This window comes from Brachyistius frenatus, unplaced genomic scaffold (assembly GCF_029030835.1).
Source record: "Brachyistius frenatus isolate BFR_SWC_R1_liver_20210118 unplaced genomic scaffold, ASM2903083v1 Contig_13, whole genome shotgun sequence".
NCBI lineage: Eukaryota > Metazoa > Chordata > Actinopteri > Embiotocidae > Brachyistius > Brachyistius frenatus.
In genome coordinates, this window is record NW_027210612.1 from 3,169,480 (window position 1) to 3,196,481 (window position 27,002).

Genomic DNA, 27,002 nt, shown 5'->3' on the forward strand with positions numbered 1-27,002 from the left:
GAAAGGGAGGGGAAAAAATAACCGTAAATTATTCAAACTTAAGTAAAGCTGAAGGCCTAGTTCGGAGAGGAGGAGATGTCTGAAAGTGATAGCTTTTCTGACATGGAGCACTATTTTGGACCATCTGTAGGACTCTGCAGAATCAAAACAACATATGGCACAGCCCTGAGATATTTCTTCTTCTTTGTATTTATGTGCACGGAGATGCAGGCTCTCACATACAGCTATCACTTGAGTCCACATTTCTCCTCCATTTTAATATATCTTTGTCAAAGGGAAAATTACCCTTTCATATCTTCTACTGGTCACTGCACCTAAATGTTTGTGGGCATAACCTGTGTGTGGAGGTCAGAGGAACGACTGCTGGTGGCAATCATAGATTTGTAACAAAGGGATGCTTTTACTGCTGGCTAAGGATGAGGATAATCCAGACTGATGCATACATGTGCACGTCACTGCAACCTCATAGTAGATCTGTCAGCATGTTCAGTGCACAAGTTAAAGCTGCTATTTCTCCTGCATTATAACTATACACTGCCAGTGTCACCAGTGTTTACTAAACGTGTGTATTCATGGTATGTCATCTCGAGACTCAACCTGCTAAATGTTTCTTTTGTGCAGCACTAATGTCACATGAAAAGTATAATAAAGGCAGGCATAAAGTGGACATGAGCGAGACACTCAGACGAATGTAATGTACTAACATCTGTTCCATTATGGTGAAGACATCCAAGTCATCTGAGTGCGGGGTACACTTAAGAAAAACACAGCACAAAATCAAGAATAACTCTGAGGGAACTAGGCTGTCTGTTGGTACTTTACTTGTCAGAGCCTGTTTTATTGTTCAGGAAAGCTCCCGAATCAGGAATTTAAATTTGTATGGTGCTCTCAGATGTACACGGTGGCCTCTTTATTTGTATGCTCTCCCTACGTTACCTTCAGTGACCTCTTATAGTGAAGATAAAGGGTAAATAAAGGAATAGGAGACTCTAAATTACATGTGAATGTGAGTAGATTGATAATTAAGAGATTTTTTAATTTTATTTTAAGCATATGTGAAAAACAACCTTTACTTCTAAAGAACACAAACCTGTTATGTCTCAAAGGCAGATGAGAACCAAACACATGACACAACAGGAGGTTCAAAAGTTAAAAAAAAATATATTTATTTAAGTGAACGAAGATGTTGCGGCTGGTACAAAAGAAACGCGAGCCAAAACAGGCTGAATCCAAAAACCAAGTCCAAAAATAAAACTGAACAAACAGACATGAGGGAAATGAGAAGAACTCAAAAAACCTGGATGAAAGGAAACTCCGGACAAAAGACAGGGTTGAAGTGGACTTAATGTGAAGGACTGACAACAAAAGAAGGCCAAAAGGACGGATATAAGCAGATGAGGCTGATGGTAAACAGATGAACCAGATCAACGAGTCGGAAACAAAATGGTAGGAACAGAAAATGACAAGACAGAGGAAGATTCCAAAATAAAACAGGAAAAGACAATAGACTAAAGTTACACAGGAAACCCAGACTGAAACTAAGAAGATTAAATAGGGATGAAGTCCAAAACATGACAAAAGCAAACCATGACACGACCTGACATCTTGTAGAACAAACATTTCATCAAAAAATGTTTGGTAAATTAATAAAAGATGACAATTGTTGTTATTGGCAGGTAAAGTAGTTTAAAACACATGATAATATAGTCAGAAAACTCATTTGCAAGGATATTAAACAGATTAAAAAAAACAGAACAAACAGACCTGATCAACTTTTAGAACCCAGATATGATAAATATTTGGCCTTTTTGTTGGATGAATAATATAAATTAATACTTAGGTATAAGAATTATTCGATGACTTATGTTGTGATTTGTCACTATGTAAATAAAATTGAATTGAACTGAATTAGATTATCTATTAGTTGATTAACTAATAATTAATTAGTTTCAGCCCTACTTTAATATAAAATGTGACAAACATGGCATGAACACAGATTTGCACAAGTGGTGTATATTTCATAACAGAGCATAATTTAGCACGTATAATTGGACTGATCATTGCTCACAATACTTACTGCATTTTTGAGAAGCCAACATGAGAATTAATAAATATTAATGAACATTATCCCATAAACTGCAGCAGTTACAAAACCAGGGCAGTGATTTGAGCTCTTTCAGCTCAACAAGCCTCAATAATACGAAAACATGTAATGAGTTGAGAGTACCAACCCAACAGCACTGTCGCTACCTACCTCATAGAGGTCTATCATGATGTTGCCCTCCGGACCTCCACTGCTGACGACATCCTCCAGCATCAGGGTGAAATACAGCCCTCTGGACTCGGACATGTAGAGGTTGTAGGAATCATTCTGGTGCCAGTCCTGAATCGCTGCCACCACCTGGTTATCGTCTGTGCTGATTATCTGCAAGTCCTGAATATGTGGAATTAATGAAGAGATTGCCTCCATGTGGCTTAGTCAGCTAACCAGCCGACACAATTTTAAGAATTGTTTTAAAGAATGAAAAAAAAAAGTGTGAATGTTCACACAACAGACATGCAGGCAAGCCAGCGATTTGTCACTTCTCCACATCATTCAGCAATTAGACCTCAGGCATTTCAAGCCATGAACTAAAAATGAAGGCAGAATCCATATGATTTTACTGAATCCCTTATCCAGAGTGAAGAATGGTAAGTGATATGTGTCCTTCTCAAGGACATTTTCACAGAGGTCGATGGATGGATGGATGGACAGATTTATCGAAATAACACTGGAGGCAGCAAATCTCTCCTGTTGCTATGACACTGTTTGTCAAACTCAGCCCCCCCCCTCCCCTGCTGTCCTTTAAGTAAATGGAAAGCAGTGGAGTTTTGTGCAAATGGAAATGGTCTTCCCTGTTTCAAAAAGTTCCTTTGGAGTTCTGGGGAACACTGACAGAAACTCAAGATTATTTTTTTTTTTTGTAAATATTTGTTAATACAGACGAAAGAGAAGGTGAAAAACTATGCATTGGTTTTACATAAACAGAGATCTAAGGATATGAATATAATCATGCATAACTGAATCAGTATTCAGGAGAATTATAATGTGAGGAAAACAATTTAATGGATTTGCCAGCAAACATTATCACTAACTTGGAACAACCCTACTTAAAACAGTTTAAAAAAAAAAAAAAATCAACCCACAGAAAACCATGATGATGCTTCAAAATAGCCTGCAGGAATAAATAGAGTTTCACTGTAAAATGTATGTTGCCTCTTCCACCGCATGTGCTCGACCTGCCAAACACCACATTCTTTCCAGTAATCCTACCTTTGGCAGAGTATACTTGGGGAGCTTCATCGGGTAGAAAGAATTTCTTTTATAGGACACATAATGGACAGACTGGCCACCTACTGGCACCTACAAAAGCAATATATAGAGATTTATAGCACATTCAAATTCAGGTAAATATTTATAAACATTACTGCATACACTGATTGCTGGAAGCTTGTATCAAACAAGTTAAACCACCATCAAAACTGAGTTTGCTACTAATTATGATGTTGTGCATTATGGTAGAGTGAAGTTGTAGTAATACACAACACCGTGATTTCAATTTCCCCCCATCCTTCCCCAGGATAATGGCCCCTTTTAGTTAATGAAAAACATGACTGTACATTAAGATGCGACTGAATGCATTAGTTTTACAGCTTTTGATTGTCTTTTAATGAAGCCAGACCTTGCAATAAAAACCCACCTGGATGAAAACGTATTCATCCTGAACCACGAGGGAATTGGGGATGATAGAGCCAGGGAAAGGCTTGCCCTTGTTTCCATCAGAGCAATTCTGAAGTTTACAAGTTATGTACTGTGACCCTGTGGATAAGCAAGAAATGAGCACAAAAAAAATACAACAAAGGGAGAATCAAGCAACCTTCTGTAGTCCACAATCAAGGTTCAGCATTGCTTATGCTCATGGTATCAAGTGGGCCATAGAGGCAAAGTTTTGGGGGCCAATCCTTATTCTCACTAATAGATAAAGTAGAGAGAGCTGTCCGAGTGTGTTAGCATCAGCCAAATGAGGCGGTCTCCCCAGGGATAGGGCATTAACACACAAGGCCTTATGGAAGTGCCCCCCTCTCTGCACTGTGGCCAAGAAAAGAGCCAAGTCACAGCCTGGCCCTTGAAAAATGAATTAGCTTAATCGCATGAGGAGTCTCCGTGCAGTCAGTTCAGATGGGAGAAGAGTTTCAGAACAGCCACCATTTTTTTGGTCAAATTCAGGTTTAAGGATTGTAAGAAAAGTTGATAATTTGATGTAAAATCTGCTTTAAATGTACTTTTCTATGTTGCCAAGTTAACAGATGTTATGACTCACGTCCATCTGAGACACTGATCTCCAGGTGAATCATCCCTTGCTCTTTGTCCAAACCCAGTCGGGACCTGTAACATCATGACAAACATCTAAGAAACATTAGATTCCTGCTTAAAGACCATGTCTCTTTTTGCATTTATTACTAGAGACACAATATTCAGTCAAATGTCTAACCTTGTTGGCTTGTGGCACTGTAAAAGGGAACAATGTCTTGGTGTTACCTATAAATCTAGCCTGCTGAAAACATGAGCTGCAAGCAAAAGTCCTTGTTTGGTTTACACTATATGTCCTTCTCGTTTTTGTTATTATATGTCCTTGAAACATTTTCCATCTCAGGGAGATGGATGGGCCAGCTCTTAGGTTAAAGATCAGCCTTTTTACACTGGACTTGAAGATTTACACATCACTAAATACAAAAAAAAAACACCACACAAACCAGTTTTTACAAAAATTTTAGTTGTTACTGAGTCATTGCCAGTCACCGTTTTAACCAGCTAACTGAGTGATTTAACTGTTAATATGTTCATATGCTAATATGTTCACAAATTAAGAGAAAAGGAAGCATGTCAACATTTCTGACACTTTGACATAATGCCGGTAAAAATGCCATACTGGTTAGATTTTTAAATATTTCACGTTACAGTAAACTTCAAATAACATTAGCATAAAATCGCTCATTCTACAGTGCATCAACACTAATGCGAACTGTGAAGTACAAAGGCTATTTCATATATAAACTAACTTAGATTAATAACATTTAGAAAGGATAAGTAGTTAATTTAATAGATTCCTCAAGCTTATATAGAAATAGTTTCAAACTAGCTAGTTATAAGAACTTAGGAAATATTTATTAATCATAAAAGTATTCTGGTAAACATGAAGAAAAAATTTGTAAAAAATTTGACAAATAATTTGGTGTAACAGAATTTATTCTCTTTCCCTTAATTACCTTGTGATGGCTCGGATTTATTTAGGAAACCTATTTGACCACCAGGATGGGAACCACTAATTTAGAATAGACTTCGCATTTGTAATTTTACCGTGTTTGTTATTTATTTTGAACATCAGGTGGCTTAATAAGACATCGAGGCAAAAAGCTGTACAAACTGCTTTGATGCTGTTCTAGGCACATTATAAAATGTGAATCTCTGAAAATAATAACAAAAACAAAGAAAAATGAGAAACCTTTTCAGTAAAGTCCATTTCGCTTGGATTAATCATAATGTTTCTATTAAATGCAATATTTGTTTTCGATTCGGGTTTTCATCCTGAATTTTCCTTGTCTTACAGGAAATAAGCGGCAACTCTGTTCTCTCGGGTGTAATAATACAAGAACCATTTCAATAAACACCGGCCTGAAGGACGTCTGACCTGCACTGCTCGTTATGTGTAAGGTGTACTTATCCATTTCATTTACTTTCACTGGAGATTCTCCATGGTAAGTGCAGAGCGACGGGAGTGACCACTTGTTGTATTAATAGCAGCTGTTGTGACAGAAGATGGGTTTCTTCTCATTTTCCTTACTGTGTCTGAACTATAATATAAAAAGCCCCCGTCCTGCTTCCCTCAGCACTCTGTAATTGCCTCACAGCTCCATCTCTTTTAATGGACTTTCTGTCAAATACTTCATCCAATTCTATCAGTGAACAGCAGCTCTTGCTCTTATATAAACCCCTGCAATGTTACACCATGTTCTCCCATAACTAACACACACCACTACGACTGCCTAGTAAGGGCGACTGTTAACATGTTTTTGAAAATCATGCTCATCAGTTTGCTCTTTGATAAGTTGAGCAGTGCTGGGTTTAATTAAAGTAATTCTTCATGGTCAATCTCTGATGCTGTGGGGAGTGGTTTTTTTTCTGGCATGTTTGGTTTACTTATTTCCTTCAAGACAAGAGAAAGTGATTGCTTATTTAAACATAAAAAGTTTTGGTTTTTGATTGATAATTTGTAACACCCCAACTTTAGACTGATTGCAAAAAATAAAGACATTGCTGTCTTTATTTAGCATATTGATTCTAACTGGAAATAACGACTGAAAATATATGGAATATATTGATAGGAAAGAATATGACTTGTAAATATGACTGGCTCACTAGAAAGATCCATAACTGTGAAATGTTGCATGTACACCGATGTGAGGTGAGATTAGTAAGGTGATGCGCTTAAGGTGAAATTTATATTTGGTATTCATTTTTTAAAACATGTTACAGTGTGATACTCATGATACTCAGTGCAAATTGTTAGTGATGTGTTAGGAAAGACCATCTGTTAATGTTTGGTACAAACATAAATTATGAACACATTCCCTCATGAAACTCAAGTAGAGTCTAGAAGCAGATTTCACAGGCCCTCCTCCTACCAAAAACAACACTAGTCGATTGTTGAAGGATGTTAAAACGACCTATATTTTTGTTTATTTTGACTTTTAGTTGTCAAAGTAATTATGATGGGAGCAATGGAGGAAGTTGTGTATAAGCTGGGACTGAAGTTCATTGTTTGACAAACTGCAACTGTATTTTTAGTGTCTTTTAGATGCGGGCTGGGAATTTGACAATAAATAGGAACTAACCACACTCACACAGACACAGAGTCGGTCTTGTGGATTTACTTCATGCAGCTGTTTTAGGTTATGTAGCTGTTCTAAGCTAACTGCAACCTGGAGAACCGTTAACCCAAAGTTTACCCAAGTTTCTGTATTTTATTGATTGGCAAGTTATTACTCCTCAACCACCATGAAAAACTAGTGTCATACATCCAACTTTGAGGATAACAAATACCAGTGGTTTTGCTTTTTAATTCTGAGAGGAAGAGTATGAAAAGGATTTTGTGGCCAACAACTATAAAAACTATTAGAAATTAAACATTTATCCTGAGCCACAATTCCTGTACCAGCTCCCAAGAACTAATAATGCTAAAACATTCAAAGAGACACCCAAAAGCTCTCTGTCACATTCTCAGCCCTGATTCAGTGCAATATACATCAGGTATCATACAAAATAAATGAAAAACTTGTGGATGGGATTCGATGTGTAACACACTGTGGTATCCCGACACTATGTCGACAATATTTCATGAGGAGACTGAGATCAACAGTTCAAATATTAATCAGTATGTGTAAACTAGACACTTATTACATTATGTACAAAATTGGGAAAAAAGAAAACATACATTATTGATCAGTACAAGATCTGCCTTTCTAAAACACCAAGCTTGTCGTTTGGTAATAAAAGTGACTTCCATCGAGTCATATTTGACCTTTGCCGGAATAACAAACGTCACCAAATTTAAAAATGTCATGACATTTCCTAAAAGTACACGAGACTCCAGAACTCGTTCTTGTTAAAGGGTTAAAATCTAACTCAGTAACCTTACTGTTTTTTCTTAACATTACTGTAAATGAGCTGCTGCTTATTTCCCCTCTGTACTACTGCTGTGAGCAGAATGCATAAAAATGAATATGGTTTCATTTACATATTTCGTATTGGAAATACTGCAGCATTTTTCTACCACAAAGACAAACACTGCAAAAGACTGATAGTGGTTCTCACCAGTAGAATCTGTTGGGGACGACGCCGTCATGCACAAGCTGCCATCTCCTCCCAAACTCTACAGAGACATAGAGCTGAAAAATGGGAATGCATAAATCAGTACACGAAGTACAATATAGAGAAATATTTTTCAAAAGAATTACTTCCAGATTTATGTCCGACTGCATCATCAAGCAGCTGTCAAATTTGTAGATTTTGTGGCATCAACATGTTGATGTTGTTTTTAATATTTCACTACTGAGTGCATACTTAATGTAAAAATGCATGAGTTATGAGAAAATCAATCAGTTCTTATACAAATGCAATAATATTTTTAAATCAGGCTAAAAGTAACACAGAATGGTTTTGATCATCTGTTCTGATGCCTTGAATACAGCAAGTTAAAATCAATGTGTCTTGTTCTTTCACTCAGCAGGATTTCAACCAAGCTGACAATTTAAAATTGCTCATTTAGCTGTCATTGTAATTTTTCTCCATGAAGCCATTTTTCTGGTGTTCAAGCAGTCATGACAGAAGGCCTGTCATCTTGCCTTAATGATTGTGCCGCCAAAGTCTTAAGCTCTCAGCTTTACAAGGATACGCGACATCATTTTGACTTATCTGAGAGCTCGCAACTTTTTTAAAGACATGGCAGACAATCAATAACTGTAAAATGAAACCAAGCTAAGACTCATTTAACTCAGGCAGCGGTAAAAGCGAAGAGAAAAACAGCTAAAATTTTGCTTTACAAAGACATACAGAATGACCTGAAGGTGAACTTCTCGAGAGCATCTTTATTTTGACCCGTCGATGGCTCTCAACTAAGCTCTCATCTTCCTCCCTGCACCATTTATCTCACTTCTCAGACCTTGACTGTTTTTCTCCCTGAAAATCAAGTCTTCCAATGCCAGGCTGGAGAGGCCGAGCTTGATGTCTGTGGGGTTGAGTAAAGCAGACAGCGGGGTTCTCACACTGAGTAATGGACGGTGTGTGCTTATGCTCACAGTCCTCTGTGTGTGTGTGTGTGTGTGTGTGTGTGTGTGTGTGTGTGTGTGTGTGTGTGTGTGTGTGTGTGTGTGTGTGTGTGTGTGTGTGTGTGTGTGTGTGTGTGTGCGCGCGCGCGTGTGTGTGAGCTGGTGGATTGTTTGGGCGTGTCTCCCTTGTTAACTTTCCCCCGCGCTGTCTAGGACACATCCATTCAAAGCTGTCTGCCGCCAGACCTTATGACTTGTTTAGGTGCGCAGGTGATTCGCTGGAACTGCAACTGCAGCCTCGGCTTAAGTGGCAGGTGTCTGTGCACATGAAGACCATGTCCCGATAGCTAGCTGCTATTATCAGAATGAATGTTTTCGACCGGGATGGCAACCTGTGTTTTGTGTCATTTTATGGAGATATTAGTTTTGCTGTGACCCCAATCTGGCAACACACTCAAACAAAACTAACAAACCATAATAAGCAGCCAGTAAGCCATACAGCACAGCTCTTATTCACACACAGACATGGTCGTTTACATTTTCAGTTTTTATTCCAGCTAGTTTGTGCCATCTGAAGGCTGCGTGTTACCTTTTGGTCATGGCTGTAAGCCAGAATCCAGTCCTCCTGCTCGGGGTGAAAAAGCAGGCTGAGGATATCAAAGCCTAAGCTGTGTTTCTGATAGGACGCCCCCTCGTCAAGGCTAATGAGCAGGCTGCTCTCCACCTCTGGGTCAGTCAGTAACATGATCTAAGACGAGACAAGAAAAGAGACCGAGGAATCAGCGGCCCACCTTGACAGCATCCGTTACACAGGGTTTAAGTGTGCTTGTGCAACGTGCCACTTCAAGCAGACGCACATGGAAGGCTCCTGCAGGGCTGCTACACGGTGAAAATGAGAATAACTGCCACACAGCGACAAACTGACTGACACATTTATTCAGTACAGGTAGGATTTTTCATAACACACACTGACACTTACCTTCCTTTTGTTGTTCGGACTCACATACAAGTAGCTCAGAATGGTTTTTGTCCCGACTTTCTCGTTAAGTTTTTCGTATGTGGTCCCATAATCAGTTGACCTAAAATTTAATTATAGGATAAAGTAAATTGGTTTCGGTGGAGAGTAAAAGAGAATGAAGCAACACCTACTAGTTAAGATGCTGATGGTATCATTAAACATAGCAGGCAAGCAGAAAATTGCAACAGCATAAGTAATTGAAGGCAATTTACTAGATGAATGGAGATTTTTTTAATTATCAAAACAAACAAAAATATCCTGTGTGCATGGCACGCATGGCTCGGGGGTTAGCTATTATTATTATCATTGACTCTTTTGGTTTTATAAATCAAATGGAGGACGTATTTGCCTAAAAGCTTGACAATGGCGGGGTTTTGGAATGTTTTTTTTAAAATGCATGTAAATTAAAAACTTTTTTTTTTTTTGTTAGTTATTGTCACCAGAAAAGATATTGGTTTTAGTTGCTTTGCGTCAAATCAAAAAAGACAGCTATGACATGTTTTGTACTGTATAATATAAAACACATTGGGGGTTCTCTAAAATAGGATATTCTGTTGTAAGTGTGTCAAATAGCTTTTGAGAAACCCTTAATTGTTATCTAATCCTGACACTGACTTCACAAAGTGAAAGTAATTAATTTAGGGAATCTCACACAACCCAATGCTGTTTATCTGAAAATAATGATAATAATTACAAAAATCTAACATTATATTTCCCATCACATACTTTTTTCTTTTGTAATGACCTCATTAGAAACCAGAATGTAGAAAAGTTTAAAGTTGTAGCCCTTCCTTTTTCCACAAAATGGACTTTCACATTTAATGAAGGTGACATGATAACAAATCATCTCCACAGACAAAGAAATACAGTACGTTATCCTCCATATAGTTATAAGTAGTAAGGATAAGAAATGTAATTAATTATAACAATGGATTTTTTTTTTTTTATTTTTTAATTCAGCTTTTAAATGAGCTCTCCGGGGATCAAGGAAGAACATTAGAATATGTCACTACATTAATTAATTACAGGTACAAATACAACATCAGTCTGTTGTGCAGTATCTATTCCCAGACAGTTATACATGACAGGAGATCTTACCTCCATAAAGAACTCTCTGTTACTCTGCCAGAGTTGAAGTCGTAGTATTTTGTCAACATGAGAATCACCTACAAAACAGATGAAACAAATTACAAGCGTCGAAGCAATGCATCATCAGTGTCACATGGTTAAACAAAAGCCATGCATGCATGCCTTTTAAACTCCCCAACAGACACGTCTTTATTAAAAACAAAACAAAACAGTGATGGCGTGTCGCCCCACTGCCCTGTGCATTTTCTCTGGGGATAATCTGATCATGTATGTATGCTATAATGTGTTTGAAGACACAGTAGACTACCAACACATAGTCCCGCTGGTGAGCTAACTCAATGAATAAATAAGCCGACACTATAATTTATTCCAGGCACAACAAGGCAGACCTCGTAAATATCATGGACATCTATTTTGAAGAGGATCATGAAAAGTGTCACAGTCGTATGTGGTTTACAAATCACAGGCCTTTACCTCACACATGAAAAGCTATCGATTTCAAGATGTCTTGTGAATTAATATTAATAAGTGGCTCACTACGGACATTTCTAAATTTGCCTCTTTTTCTCAGAAAATATCAGAACCTAAATCAAAGCTGCTGTATTTGTACGTGATTACTCATGCATGAAGTCATGTTTACATGCTTTTGACTTGTAATCTCCTTTATCCTCATTATGAGGAAAAACTTCTGCTTATTTGAGTATTTAATGACTTCAGTCAAAAGAATGTATTTTTAAAAGTAAAATGCCTGATCATATTTACACAAAAACAGTTGTTCACATGGTGCCCTTCATCCTTTACACAAACTAATTGCTCCAGCAACGCCGTAACTGCGCCGTGCAATCATAAAACCTGCAGATCATATAGCTCTCTTGGGAAGAATCTCGAGGCATCTTGCTCAGCTTTTCATGGCTACCATCTAATTATCAAGTGTTATGAGTGTCCGGGGTAACATTCCCTATAACAAGTAAAAACTCCATCATGTAAACAAGAAATTTGAACTTCTTTATTAAATCCCAGATTTCGGAAATTCCAAACACAAGTGATTTTCTTGGCTCAAATCAAACCAGTCGGTCCTTCTTATCTCTGCTAGATAAAAGCATGCCCCCTCTTAAACCTAATTGCTTCAGTCAAACAGAACTGTGACGGACAGACACACACGAAGCACGTTCAGGTCACGTACAAAAACAAGACGATTTTGACTCTAAATCATCCGTTTTTTTGTCACTGGTGTAACATCACAAAACACAGTAACAATTGCTATAATTAATGAATGCAAAACATCAAGTGCTCCATCCTAAACACTCAGTCTCTAATCTCTCTTAATTGATTTAGTTAATTCCTGTTTGGATAAACATAATCACCACGGAGACAATGAAATCTAATAAAGCATCCCCCAATGTTTAGCTAGAACGCACAGAAATTCCTGTTATTGTGTTAGGTTTCTAACTTTTAATCAAATATATTAAATGGTTGCAATTACTTATTATTGGTTGAGATTCATTGTTAGGTCTATAAATCATCTAATGATAGAAGATGCTATTCACAATTTTGCAGGGCCAAAGGCCACATTCTGTGTTCCAATACCAATACTACCACTACTTAGTATGCAGGAAAACTTTTTATTTTGTTTATTTACCAATACACAGTATGTGAAATGTAGTAAGCCAAAAATACCAGAATGTCCTACTACATCCAGTTGTAATTTGCAATATGCAGGCCAGCATGCTTCCCTGGCTGTTCTGACCCACAATCCACACAATCCCCAAATACTTCACATCGACTGAGCAGTCGAGAGAGGCGGAGGTGCTAATGCTCCACCCGGTTGCAAATCACAAAAAGGAAGGAGTAGAAGAAGAAGATGCAATAGAAGGAAGTGTACTCGATCCAAAACGCATCTTTTTCCTTTTACTTAAAATGTCGCGCTCCGGATTGCAACGGATATGACCAAATGGGGAAAAGTTCAAAAGTAGTATGTCCCAATTATAAACATACTACATGCAGCAGTACATACTCTATAAGGGTAGTTGCAAGGACGTACTCAAAGCAAAAAGGAAAAAGTATGCGATTCAGAATGGAGCCATCTGCTACATCCTGTCTTTCTCCACACGTTATATTTCGTAGTGTCTCAATTCGCGTACATACTTACACATGCTACTTTGAGTGCATAAGTGCATTCACACGGCCAACTATGATAACATGCGGTGCATTATGACCACCTGGATGATACTTAAAATGGTCCACAAATTGAGTATAGAACGATGGACACTTTTCACACTCAACAGTCGCCAACATGGCTACGTAGCGGAAAGGAAGGGACCACCTACCTCAAGTATTAGCAAACTGCGGCAACTGAAGAAGCTGCAGCACTATACCAATGCAAGTTGTGTTTGTTTTTCAATAAGTACCCCTATACTGTTGTTAGGCCAAAGCCGCCAGTATGTTTATTGTGTGTCTTAAACAGGCAACACAAAAACATGTTGATTTTTGGGGGGAGTTATCAAACAAAACCAGAAGATATGTTACTGGGTGATGTAATAAAACTTCAATAAAATGTGATGTAATAAAATGTTCCGGTTGTTTCCGGTAAGCGGAGAACGGCCGTGTGCAACTCGAGCTAACGCTACCTTGTCAAAATCCACATACTACACGAGTAAGTGTACAATCATCTAAGTGTACTGATGGAAGTACACTACTTCAGAAGAAGCCATTGTTTTACATTTTTTTATTTTATATACTCACTTCCTGTCTTTGTGTGTTTCCCTTCCGTGTGATTGTCTGCCGTGCCCTGATTAATTTCACCTGTGTCTGATCATCATGTGCTTCCCTTCTCATGTTTGCCTGATTTTAGACTGACTTTACTGCCAAGTTTTTTCCTCAAGTCTTTGCCTTAATGTTCTCTGCCTGTTATTCCCACAACATTAACCCAAAGATATTCTATTTGAAATATGTTTTCCTTTAAAAAATGATCTAAAATCAACAATTAATATGAAATATTAATACAAATCGATTGATGGTTCCAGCTTGGTTTTGTGCCCCGCTCATGTTTTCCATTATGTCTTTACCTTATTTGTGCATTGTAAATACTAATCACATACCACATTGCAACACCACCCTTCATCTTTCTGTAAATAATGCAGTGAATTGAAACTTTACAGTTTAGATTTATTTCCCAACTGTTTCCCCTTCATGTGACTTAGAAAGCTGGAGCTCCTCTCTGATTACTACACCTTGTGCTGAATGTATGAAAGTCTTTGTATGAGCACTAATTCGGAGGTCATGTGCACGGCTTGTTATAACTTTGGTACCAAGTGTCCAGACTGGTTTGCAGAGATTTATGGTCCTCCAATAAAATGGCCTTCATACCTTCCAAAAGTCATACTCTCATGGACACTGTCATGAACAATAAAACAACCTGCAGCAGTCTGAGAATTAAGACAAATTAAGCCCCCACCCATCCTCTGTATGGCAATTAACTTTCTGCATTTACTTGGGAAGAATCCAGAATTACAGTGAGATGTAATGTGCATACACCTTATTACTGTGCTGTGTGAGGGATGTTGAAAGTGTAAGGTGAAGTTTTATGGCTGCGGTTAACACATCACCACAGTGATATAATATTCACTTTGTAGATATTTCTGTGTCACACAGGTGTTTGAACCTCAGCATGTCACACACGTCATTAAATTGCTATTTCAAATCACTGGATGAAGGCTCTTCTTTTAATGATGCACCACAGACCGGATAATGGCAGCTTACACTCTGAATTTAAATCATAATGCCATATGTTTAAGCATACCTATCCCATTGAATTTCACCAAAGGTGTCGCATTAGGTGTCAGCTACCGCGTAGTACGTGGCACATTACACTGCAGTTGCACCTACATATCTCCAAACTGGATTACTTGACATCCAAGAGCAAGCAAATAGATTTTCCTCTCCCTAATCCTTTGTAAAATCTTAAACCTTGAAGGTAAATAGACGGGGATGAATGAGATCATTACGTAAGAATGAATGCAAGCTTAATGGTGACTTAAAGGGCTTAAGGTGAAGGGATTACTGGTGTGAACTGAAGGTGTTGTACGAAGAGGAGTACGGGTGGCCTAGAGGTATCGAATAAGCGGACATAGGGGGATTTCTGTTATTAAAGGAGGAACACATGAGACAAATGAAATGAGCGATGGAGTACGCTTTACAAATCATTCCCGCTCTCTCCAACCCGTTGATCGAGCCTTATCAGCTGTTGGAATTAAGTTGCCTCATCAATAAAACTGTCATCACATTTAGACACAGCAATTAAACAGATGGATGGTTCCATAAAAGCAATTGTTACAGGAGTTACTGACTGGAATATTAATAATAAGAAAAAATATCACATTATGTGTCTATAGGATTTTTGCTAAGTGCACATTTGAATTGGCTCCAGCTCCGCTTTGACCCTGAACATGTATAAACAGGTTCACTATACAAGCAGTCATGCATTCTATTGTTAATATGAATTAAATGAAGTGTACCAACTTTAATTATGAGGATTTGAACTTCACAATTTTATATCATATGGCATCAAGATAATATGTAGTAATGATATTCCAGTGTGTGATAACTGGTGAAAATAAATTAAATGTCACAACTAAGACAAACTAATTGGGAGGAGAAAGGCGAGAACACCTATGAACGGGATATCATCACCACAGAGGTGTTAACAACGTGGCAGCGCGTGCCTTTCAAAAATTAAAAAACAAAGCTTAGCAAGTAGATTCAACCAACCCCCCGCAGGAGCCGGAATAACATGAAGCACCAAACTTCACCTGATACAATCACCACATTAAACAGAATCATTTAACACCTTTAATAAAGAAAGAATTTCTATTTCATTGTTTAGTGCCCTGCGACTCACGCCACAGCGGCAAAACCCTGCAGGAGAGCACGCCGTCGTATACCTGAGCAGCACCTGAGAGAGACACACAATGTACAGAGGCTTCTGTCTGCCACATCAATTTATATCACTTCATTAACAAAGGCAACATTTCCTCGTAGACCAGATGTTGTGCTGAAGCTGGGTTGTTTGAAGTCAGAGCTGTCGGCTCTCCCATGGATAGCGGGTCACTGCAGTCATAAATTATAAAGCAACTTCACAATATCACTTTGCACAGCATAAACTATTGGCGTCCTGATAAAAAAAAAATTAAAAAAAACTGGTATATAAATACAAGGAGGAGTGAAAGCCCAGTGAATAAATATGCTGAAGATTCATCCATTGCTTCACTTGTAGGATAATAAGACTTAGAACATTTTACTCTTGAAGTAAGACAATTCAGTTGTAATGTGACTGTTTCTGCTACTGTGGCAGACCACTGATCTGTGAACAGCATATAACCAGTATTTTAAATGGTCACGGTGCAGGTACTTCATGTTACAGCCTACAAGCAGAACAGCAAGTGTCTGATGTTATTGGACTCCTCATGCTGAGACAACGGCAGTGTGTTAGAGTGGAATCTCGGTTGATAAGTCATCTGAGACGACTTCCTTCTTTTTTGGGCTTATGCTCGCGCATCATTTGCTTCTTCACCATAAATGAAAAGCCCAGGCAAGTTCAGCCGCAAGGCTACAGGCGGCCTGCTGAGCTCGGAGGCTTCAGCAAGCATGTGCGGGGAGGGGGGTCTGATCAATGGAGGCAAGATTAGACAGCGAGCGAGTAGGTTTTTTAACCTAACCAAAAAGTTGTGTGCACTGTGTGAGAAGTTTTTTTTTTTTTACTTTTCAAAAGTCTTTTTAAATCCTCAGCACAAATTTGGAAGTGCTGAGTGAGATAGTAAAAGATTAGTCACATTTTGACAAACTAAAAGCTCCCTGGACTCTTTAATAAAGTGTATATCCTCTGACATAAATAAAGTAAAATAGCTCATTAGATAGATATGCTGGGGAAGGATTCCTCTCAGCCATATGTCTTATTAGTCTCTGTGTCTGAAACCTCGTGTTCGCCAAAATACATCAGTATAAATCCAAAACGGAGAACTTGAGTGAGCGTATCAAAGTTATGGTTTTGAACGTAAGGCTTTTCTTACAGCAGCCAGATGGCATAACTCATTTGAAGGAGTAATGCAGGTGGCCACCGTAAAATGAAAGCGTTCTGGAGCAAAAAATGAGGTGCAAACTGAGCAATAACCAACAAAAGAATATTGACATCAGCAACCAGCTGGGAGTGTTCTGATTCATAGACGGAGTACCGAGACACACAAAGCAGCTGAAAACTGGAAGGAAAAGGCATTTCTAAGATATAGTGGTAACTTTAAGATTATCTCATGTAAATGATAAAGAAAAATATGGACCTGCACAGCAAACAACACAAAGAAGTCCAAACACAAGGATGTGTCTGTGACAAAAAAAAAAAAGGTGAGATCTTATGATGCATTGTTCCTGGCAAATTAATTTTATCCTGGTCTAGAATAAAATCTTTACCCGATTTGGAATTTCTGCTCTGCTAGACTGCACTCGGTGGAGAAGAAAGGAAACCCAGGAGGGGAACAGGGCTTGCCGCTAAAAAAAAAAACACACTCAGCAGGATTTCGAGGCGTTAGAGAACCTCACCACAGGAAGGCTTGGTGGCTTGGCAGAGCTGAACTCAGCCTGCCAGTAGTTTCTGTGCAGTGCTGAGCATTAAAAAAATAGTCGCTGTGTTTATCCGTGCAGTATAGGCCACACGGCAGCCACAAATTTGTCAGAGAAAATAAAGTCCCTGTCGGCAGTTGCCTTAGGTGGAGTCTAATCATTATGTATTTCATGAATTTATTTATGTGTGTGATATTTGCTCCCTAAAACAACACTACACAGCTCCCCCACCCTCCTCCACCACCTCTGCCTCCACAGTCTGTCCATCACAGCCACCCAGGAGAAAGGGGAGCCAGTGGAGGTCTGCTCTGACAGCTCCGGCCAGGGTTGTCTGAGCATGTCAACACGCTTTATGAAGGAAACTACATGTGTCCAGAACAGGGCTGTTTGTGATGGTACGCTGAGGAGGCAGAATCAAGGTGGGGGTGGCAGGAAAGATAAAATGGTGGAAAGGTGCTAAGGACTAAACTGAATTTAACGACCGATCATATTAAGCCTCCTTTTCCTCCCCTACCGTACGACATGGGGGAATCTCACCGTCATCCAAATTAGATGTAGAGCTGCAATTTTAGGTGTAATTGTTTCAGACTGCTTTTATAGAACAACAAGAAACACTGAGAAATTGATCAACTGGGACAAACGTCCTCGTTTTGTCATAAAATGTTCTCATAAATCAGAATAAAGTGTGTTCAACCAACTAAATAGGCATCTATGTATATATCCAGTAAGCTTTATGTAAAACACTAAATAGTCCCTTCACAATAGAAACCTCCTTAGTTTGAAAAAAAAGTTATTGTTTCAGCTGATAATAAAAAGACAAATATTACATTTACATGTACACACAAATGTGGTTTTAAACAGGGCTGAGGTGTACTTGTGTGCAGAATATTTTCTATGGATGAAAACAACACTAAGTTATTTTGCTTTAACTACATGTATTGATGATTATTGATAAACTGATAACAGGAGTTTGGTTAATCGTCTAACCTGTACACATGGTCTTCATTGACATCCTCTGTTTATATGCAGCCTCCATGTTGTTAAAAAGAGGCTTCTATTCTTCTTAAAGGGATAATTATGCATTTTGGGAATATATTATTATCATTATTATACTATTGCCACAAGTCAGAGGAAAAGATTGATACCACTCTCAAGTCCCTCTTTCATCATGAACTTATCTTGTTTTCCCTCTCCACACAGCTGTGCGTCACAGTTTTTGCTCAGTTTACTTTATTTTTATTTCAACCTATTTGATCCTGCATATTTAATCACAGTCTGTATTTGATATTTTTCTTACATTTTTATGTTGTGCTTTTCAGACTTTAACATTTTTCTTTGAGTGAGGCTGTCTTTGTACTCAGAATATAGTAATTTGGGTAAATACAGTATTTTCACTGTGACTCGAGAACGCTGTTCAGTCTGGCAAGAAAAAAAAGAACCCTGCAAGTCACACAGGGTGAAGGCACCTCTTTCAAGTTTCTCAAAACTCTGCAGACAAAAAAAAAAATGTTCAAGCCTTACGTTCACTATTGACATTTACATTCTTCACTAATGCAGTAACACCATCATTTTGCTATTACTTGGTTGATTTGTCATTGATGTTGAAAAACATGTTTGCAGATAATTCACATTGGCAGTATATTTGTATTCAATATATCTTCTGCAGCAATGACCTCCAGTTATAAATTCACGATTCAGTTCAGTTTAAAACTAAGTTGACAAAAGACTTTCTGTAAGTCATGTGTGCAAAGCTTCTGTGTAGGCGTTGGCAGTTACAAGTCAAATGACTATAACCAGAGATGAAATAACACTAGCTCTGTTTTCTCTTTAGGTCATCCTTTACCTATTTCCCTCAGACTGATTGATGCCGGTGCTCAAAACTTAATTGTCTCTGGGTAATTTCAGTAATTACAACATGACATTTGTCTTCATGGCACTAAGTGTTTTCTTTCATTGACTTTTTCTCAAATTTGCTTATTTTAAGTGGCTTCTCACTCTCCACGGAACAGTGGTGATTAAAAACTGTTGAATAAGTTGGATTTTGTCATTGAATGGGCACAAAATCAACTGACAGTTTTCTCATGTCATTGTTCTTTCAGTCCAAGCCTAACGCACAGTAAGACCCATCTCAACGACATAAAGAATCTCAAAAGACAGTCTTGCTCACATTTGTTGGGTTTTCAAGGACATTTACAAAAATTATATAGTGGGCCTGAGGAAGGTCAAAGAATTCAATAGTTTGTCCAGTATTCAGTCAGTGAGTCACAGATGTAAGAATTTGCATGAAACTACACCCTGCACACCTAGCTCAGCTTCAGTATGCAGAAATGGGTGAGACAATTCACCAAATGAGGCAGATGATGGGACACTATGCACCAAGCTATCAGAAGAGGGGGAGGCCCTCCGAAGAAATGGAGAAGTAGAAAATGCGATGAGAATGAGAAAATGAGAAGCTGCTCCTCGAGGTCGCTCAAGGTAAAGATAGAGGGGTTATTTTCCCATGAGCAGAAAGCTGATGGAAAAACTCAACAAATGTTTCAGGCGTTGTAGATTTTGAGTACCCAGGAGCAGGCAGCTTCAGGCAGAAAAAGATTATGACGACCCTTTTTGGGAACAAATGGAGAACCATTAACCAGAACTCATTCTGACTAAATGCCCTATAACTGAAGCTCGAAGCTAAAAAAAAAAACAGATGTAGACAGAGGCTCTCCATCAATAATCCTATATTTTTAATACAAAAACTCTGAGTATTGTCCTGGAAGCTGTAAGATCTTCATCGTTCTGGCACTAAGAAAGAGGAAGAAGAAGAGAAAGGAGAAATTGGTGCTTCTGCGCACATTTAGGACAGCAGTGCCTTCTTCTTTGTAAAATGAATAATATAGCGTTGCCTGTATAGCTTTTCTTTCTGTGTACAATTTTAAGTAATTACCGTCACAAACCTGACATTTGAAACGGCTTAATAGACTGAAAACAAAACAGGGCAGATGTGTACAAGGTCATGGGGGATTGAATGCACTGGGCAAGACCCAGTACAGTTTGACAGCCTCAAAGGGCAAACAGAATGACCAACACATTCACACCTACAGGCAATTTAGACTTGCTGATTCACCTTGCTAGTCTTTGGACTGTGAGAGGAAACTAGAGCGCCTGAATAAAACCCATCCAAACACAAGGATGACATGAAAACCAGGCCAATCGCTCCCTCAAAAGATCACATCATTCATTCGAAATGTATTAAATGCAACCCACTTCGACGAACCTGAAAAATATGTTGTAGACGTAACGGGGCTGTAGTCATTTAAAGTGGCACCTCTTGCCTTGATTTTTATTTTTTTATTTCTTGGCAAATTTCACCCCAAAATGGCCCAGAGATGAGAGAACTGAGCCTAATTTCTTCCACAGTGGTAGTATTTAAATGCTCAGTCTGAGGGGGGGGTACATTTAGGCAGCTGTCTAGCAGTTTCAGCAACACAGCTGACTACAATTCCAGTCTGATTGTCCACATGGCTCCCAACAAAAGATTTGTTATGAACAAAAGAGCTTGTTTCAGTATTTGCAGAGTGGTATTTTACATGTTGCTGCTAAAACTGAGGCTGTGCTGTGATTTACCTGATGTTCATTGTAGAACAGACTGTGCTGATGCCATGATGCCTCTCTCTTTTCTGTCAGAATTGTTGAGGACACAGTCGTCCTGTTTCAATAACTTTATTGGAATTTTTAATGGACAAAAAGGGATGGGGGTGTCACGGTCACGTTCATTGTGAACACCCATTAACCTGGTATTAAAATTCACAGTGTGCATATATGGGTCTGTCCCCGCTCTATTGGAGATTGTTTCCAGTCGTTACATCTTAATGGCATAACCTTCAGTTAATGTTGAAACTATTGGAGCAAACTTTAACCAATCAGCATTGACCACCATATAACGCAGGTTGTGCACCAAAGTCACCAGGCAGTAAACTATAGAGACTCCCCCAAAGTGAGCACAGTGCATCACCATGTCTGTAAATGACCATAGCAGAATTTTAGTTTTAGTTTTAGGCATTGTTATTGCTCAGGCTTCAATTCCCCTGTTGAAATTGCTTCATCTAATTCCACCACTGCGCCCATCGTTGGAAATACATTTTGAAACAAAAGTTTGATTTCATCATTTTTGCAGTAGCTGAGCGAACCTTAATGTGAACAGGTTTCCAGACTATAATCACAGCAAAGACTGACGCTTGAACAATAGGTGGGCGGAGCCAGGCTAAGCACTCATGTCATGACCAATTGATTGATTCATACAGTGTAAGCATAGTTTTGTTTGTGCAGAGAGGAGAATTTAAGCAGGTGCCTTGAGTTAATAAGAAAATTTACATTTTTATGTCACCTTTGGCCACAACTTTTCCATTTATCAGTCAAATAAATAAAAAAAAAATGCTTCTTCACATTACTTGTTGTACAGTTCAATGTCATAATTATTCTTCAGCAGAGCTCAACAGTTTTCTCCGTAAGGACATCCTTACATAAGTGAAGAGAACCACAATGCAGTGTACTGACAGAGGAACAGGCCCTGCAGTGGGCCAGCAGCATTTTATGATGATTTTTATCATACACAGCGTGTTCAAATTTTAAATAAATAAAAAAAAGTAACGAACCTAATTAAATCTCAACTAAATCAAATATGTTTTACAGCACACTAATGACCTTGGGCTATATGAGCCCTTACATACCCTGCTTTAAAACATGTTGTGCTCTCGGCTGCTCGTAAAGGCAGAGTGGATCTTTGATAAACAGTGAATTGAAATTATTTATCTGCCCGGCTCCTGCAGGTAGACCGTTCAAGGCTATAGCATGAAGGCTACGTTAGATGTACACTGGAATTCAGATTAAAGCAAACATTCATTCATTCTCCTCAATTAATTATGATTTATTTTATTCTGATCAAATCCTTTAAACTTGCCATTTAATTGTTGTAGTGAAATTGTTCAAATCCAACGAGGAAACACTTGTTATTGAAATGCAACATGGTGCTATACAGATAATAACCACATCAATCAGTGTAGCAGCAGCTCCTGGACGGAGCACTGTTTTGCATTTTTCCGGGTTTTCACGTTGACTAAAAAACTGAACTGACATGGCAACTTTGTTTTCAAACTGTGATAATTGGACACGTGATAAAAGAACTGTAACATCCACCAGCTAGGACTCATCAGCTAATGACTGGCAAAATCAAATCTGGAACTGGACAGGAAAACTTAACATCAAAACACGTCAATGTCGAGCTTAGACAATGTGTATCACAAACTGACTGACGTCCTGAAGCTCTAATACTGAAACCAGTTATCAGAATGGCCTGAAAATGTAATTTCATGTGTGACAAACTCAACATGTGACTGTCAAAACAGTTTCCCACACAAGCTGAGTCCCATTAACCAACCAAACGTAGACATGTCTATGAACACTGAAAGCATTTATCAGCCTCTAAGCACTCCTTCTTTCTTTGTATTTATAGACCAATGCAGCGACTGAAAACTGTTACAAACTGTCTCTCTTTTATCAGTCAACCTCTACAAGAAGATTGTTATTGATGTCTAAATGTCTTCTTATACCCGGGGAAGCTGATTGAAGCCCTGAGGAGTAACTGTTAACACATTAAAAAAAGATTTTAATTAGGGAAAGGAGAACTTGGTGAATTCTCAAATAGATTGCTACTTTAAATAGATTCATAAAAAGAGCCCACCAGCTGGAAAATCTGCTAGATTTCTCGAATCACAAAGTTGTGTATGTAACTGTGAAAATGATGAAGCCAAATCTTGATGATACTGTCTTCAATCAAAAGTTTCAGAGTATCACTGACTCATGCAGTCGATTGTTACTGGATTAAAAACAAGCAGATATATAATAACACATTATTAATATTGTATGACTTGCTGATCCTTACCTCAGTATAATACCACTCGTATACTGTAACTATATTGTGTTTAATGTTTTGGGTAATAATCTTGTTTGTTTTATTGCCAATAGGTAGGCGTCTGAACACTAAATATGAAGTTAAAGCTGGCAGGTTAAAAATATATATCTTAGCATAATGTATGGAAGCATGGAGAAACAGCCAAGATAAGACATATTTCAAGCTTCCCCATAAAACCACAACCCTTTTTGCTTTTGTACAGATTAAACAAACATAATGTAAAATTCTGAGGTGCTGGCAGGTTGTTACCTTTTGGATGAGCCAGACTAGCTTTTCCTCACAGCTTCCAGTCTTCATGTTTAACTAAGCTGGTTCTAGCTTCATATTTTCTGTACAGACATGTACACAGTAGAGGTTTCTTCACACTGAACTCAGCCAGAAAGCAAATAAGTGTAATTCCCCACAAGCCACAGTATTCTTTTGAGAATGGCATAGATGAAAACAAATATATACAGTAATGTTTGGGTGTGTTTTGGTACCTTGTCTGCGAATTATAACATTTCTTTTGATGACGCAGAAAGATCCTGCCTTGGTCCCATGCTCTGCTAATGTGCATGCAGCCCTTAGATAATGCATTCAAAATGTGAATTTCCACTTGTGCTGGCTACACAAAATTATACATATATGTGCAGCCAAATGACACAAACTCATAATAAAGTAACTATCTATCTATCTATCTATCTATCTATCTATCTATCTATCTATCTATCTATCTATCTATCTATCTATCTATCTATCTATCTATCATATGTTCTTAATAAATAGATGACTAATAATAATTTCTAAAGAACAATGCAACACAAGACATACTGTTGCTTATACCCGAAGGCCCAAAAACAACCACTATTCAAAAATCTCTGCTTTCCCAGATTAAGGCCAATAACCATTACACAGTATGAACGTGTGTTGGATTTTGATCGTGGAATTGAGTTCAATCAGCATTCTTTCATCTTAGTCGTGCTTACATCTCACGCAGACTATACTACACATTTCACTGGTCTCACTGGAAATATTTAGGAAATACAAGTACTTCAAGTTCTGCTACGTGACTCTTGACCAAAACAAGAAAAAAGAGCAAATTGAGTGACGCTGGTTTTAGTTGCACTTGACGTGGCTCCACGTATCTTTTAGAATTGATTTTACAGTCTCTTTGTTAGTAAAGATCCAAATGGCGTGGGACCAGCTTACATGGAGGACTCCCTGTTGTTTTAAGTGGCCTTCACGTCCACTCACATCCTCCACTGTGGGTTGTTTGAAGCTCAGAACTGCATAAGACATAAGAAAAATTGGATCCTCCCAAACTGTGGACTGCCAGTCCGCTGGATGTAAGGGAGGCAACGTCAGTGAGCCATTTTAAGCAACATGTCATTTTTGTGTCAGCTTTCAATTTGTCATTTAACTTGGAATTTTTTTTTAATGTATTTTTTAAGTGCCCATACAATATGTAGCATTTTATTGTATATTGATTTCTGTGCTTAATTTCTCTTTACTGTATAGCACTTCCAAGCCCATATTATTTGTATAAAGAGTGATGGACACATGAAGTTAAATATTGATATCATTATATCTACTTACCAACTCAAACATTAACCTTTTTTTTTTTTTTTTTTTGAGCAAGTACAAATAGCTTCTATTGATTTCACTTGTGCAAAAAAAAAAAAAACCACTGCATGCCTGTAACGAACCGCAAACATCAGTGACAAAAAATGGGGAGAGCTTAACAAAAGAATCCATAATTCATTTCAAACTCTATGCAGTACCTTTAACGATAATCATCTGGCTCTTTTTCCTTTAAATTTTAGCTGTACCTGCCAAGTCAGCTAATCATCAATAAATGTGTGTGTGTGTGTGTGTGTGTGTGTGTGTGTGTGTGTGTGTGTGTGTGTGTGTGTGTGTGTGTGTGTGTGTGTGTGTGTGTGTGAGAGAGAGAGAGAGAGAGAGAGAGAGAGAGAGAGAGAGAGAGAGAGAGAGAGAGAGAGAGATGGAGAGAGAGAGAGAGCGAGCAGGGTAAGACAGACCCACAAGATTGATTCCTTCAAACTCTGCAAGCTCTCAGCAGTCTCACTTGTAATCTCTATCACGTCTGGTCAGTTCGCGCTGATTCACAGTCGAAACTAAAGCTTCAAATGACTCAAATGACAGAAGAACGTCTGTGCGCGAACGCTGACCACACTGCGTCAAAAGAGGTCCGTGCGTAAATGTAGAGCACACAAAGTACTTACGCTACTGTTCTGTCCGGACCAGTGCACCATCGCCTGGTTGTGAGCGGTGTCCTCGGTGAGTGCGAATGTCGAACTTGTGAGCTGAAACTCCTCCTGGTCCGAAACCGAAGCAACCTCCCCGCCCCCAGGTCTGAATCCGGACCAAGTCTCTGCGCTCCTCGCACTTCGTTTCCAACTGGCCACATCACTGCCCTCGTTTACCGTCACATCACCGTTTTCAACGTAAGAGCTGTTATTTTTGCCATCACCTGTGCTATTCTCGGTTATGTTACTGGCAGAGGGGGCAGTCGCGCGTGATGCACTTCGAGAAAGCACTTTAGGGCGGCAAAGTTTTTGGTGCCCGTTCAAGACATCCTTCTGCGGACAACTTGTGTTATTTTCCCCCAAAAGTGGCTGCACTTTGGACGAACTTTCTTCACTCGCTGTTGATTCCGCAACGTTGTGCTTTTCGTCCCCGCTGGCGATGAATGACCCTTCGGTAAATCCAACAAATTCTTCAGCTTGTGCCTCGCTAAAATTAGTGAAATCCAGCTCCGAGAGTTCCCGGGGAAACGCTGCGATGAGAGGAAGCTGGCACGACGGAATGCACCTTACCTCCGCTTTTGTTCCGTCCAGGATGGAAGTTGTGGTGAAGAGCCAAATCCACTCAGAGAAAATGATAAAAAGGCAGTGACCGAGGCGCGTCTCCATTCTACGTTGATTCCGACTCCAGGCGTGTTAGAAACATATCATTTTTAGTCTTGAGCGTTTGTCTGTCATCACCTGGTAAAGTGGAGTCGGTGAATGCACTGTGGGGAGGTGCAGCAGCGCGCGGACAAGTGTTCCCAAGTACTGATGCAAACGATGCATCAGAGGAGGAGCTGGAGGCTGAATCCTGCACGAGAGGGGAGCGGGGCCCATACCCCCGCATCCTCGTCTCAACCTGGACGAAAAAAAAAAAAAAAACAGCAACTGGGCGTGCTCTTAATTAACTTATATGGAGAGGCGCGTGCCCTCCTAGGGGTCTTAATTCTGCTTTTGATCAGCAGAATGACATTTATTATCTCACATTAAATAACCATATAGGTCATTATGAACAGAATTAAAAGACCGTGAAAGGGGGAGGTGGATGGGGGGAAGAGGGGGGGGACGACTCTGGGGCAAAATCCAGAAACATTGGTGGCTCTGCATCTGGTGGTCTTTGTACGGAAATGTTACTGACAGAGGCTTTTGGAAGATACAATGAGGCTTTGCATTAGCGCAGGTC

At 38.9% G+C, this 27,002-nt stretch overlaps 1 protein-coding gene across 1 annotated transcript in view; it reads right to left on the reverse strand.

Moving 5' to 3' along the window:
- The window catches only part of LOC138617645 (VPS10 domain-containing receptor SorCS1-like), a 44,853-nt gene extending 18,264 nt beyond the window's left edge, over positions 1 to 26,589 (reverse strand). Inside the window, exons 1-9 of the mRNA XM_069692802.1 lie at positions 25,757 to 26,589; positions 10,982 to 11,049; positions 9,845 to 9,944; positions 9,455 to 9,613; positions 7,913 to 7,986; positions 4,362 to 4,426; positions 3,741 to 3,859; positions 3,314 to 3,403; positions 2,255 to 2,434 (exon numbers count right to left, since the gene is read on the reverse strand). Coding sequence (XP_069548903.1) covers positions 2,255 to 2,434; positions 3,314 to 3,403; positions 3,741 to 3,859; positions 4,362 to 4,426; positions 7,913 to 7,986; positions 9,455 to 9,613; positions 9,845 to 9,944; positions 10,982 to 11,049; positions 25,757 to 26,446 — 1,545 coding nt within the window. The 5' untranslated portion in view covers positions 26,447 to 26,589. The remainder of the gene's footprint in view (positions 1 to 2,254; positions 2,435 to 3,313; positions 3,404 to 3,740; positions 3,860 to 4,361; positions 4,427 to 7,912; positions 7,987 to 9,454; positions 9,614 to 9,844; positions 9,945 to 10,981; positions 11,050 to 25,756) is intronic.
- Positions 26,590 to 27,002: the final 413 nt, after the last annotated feature.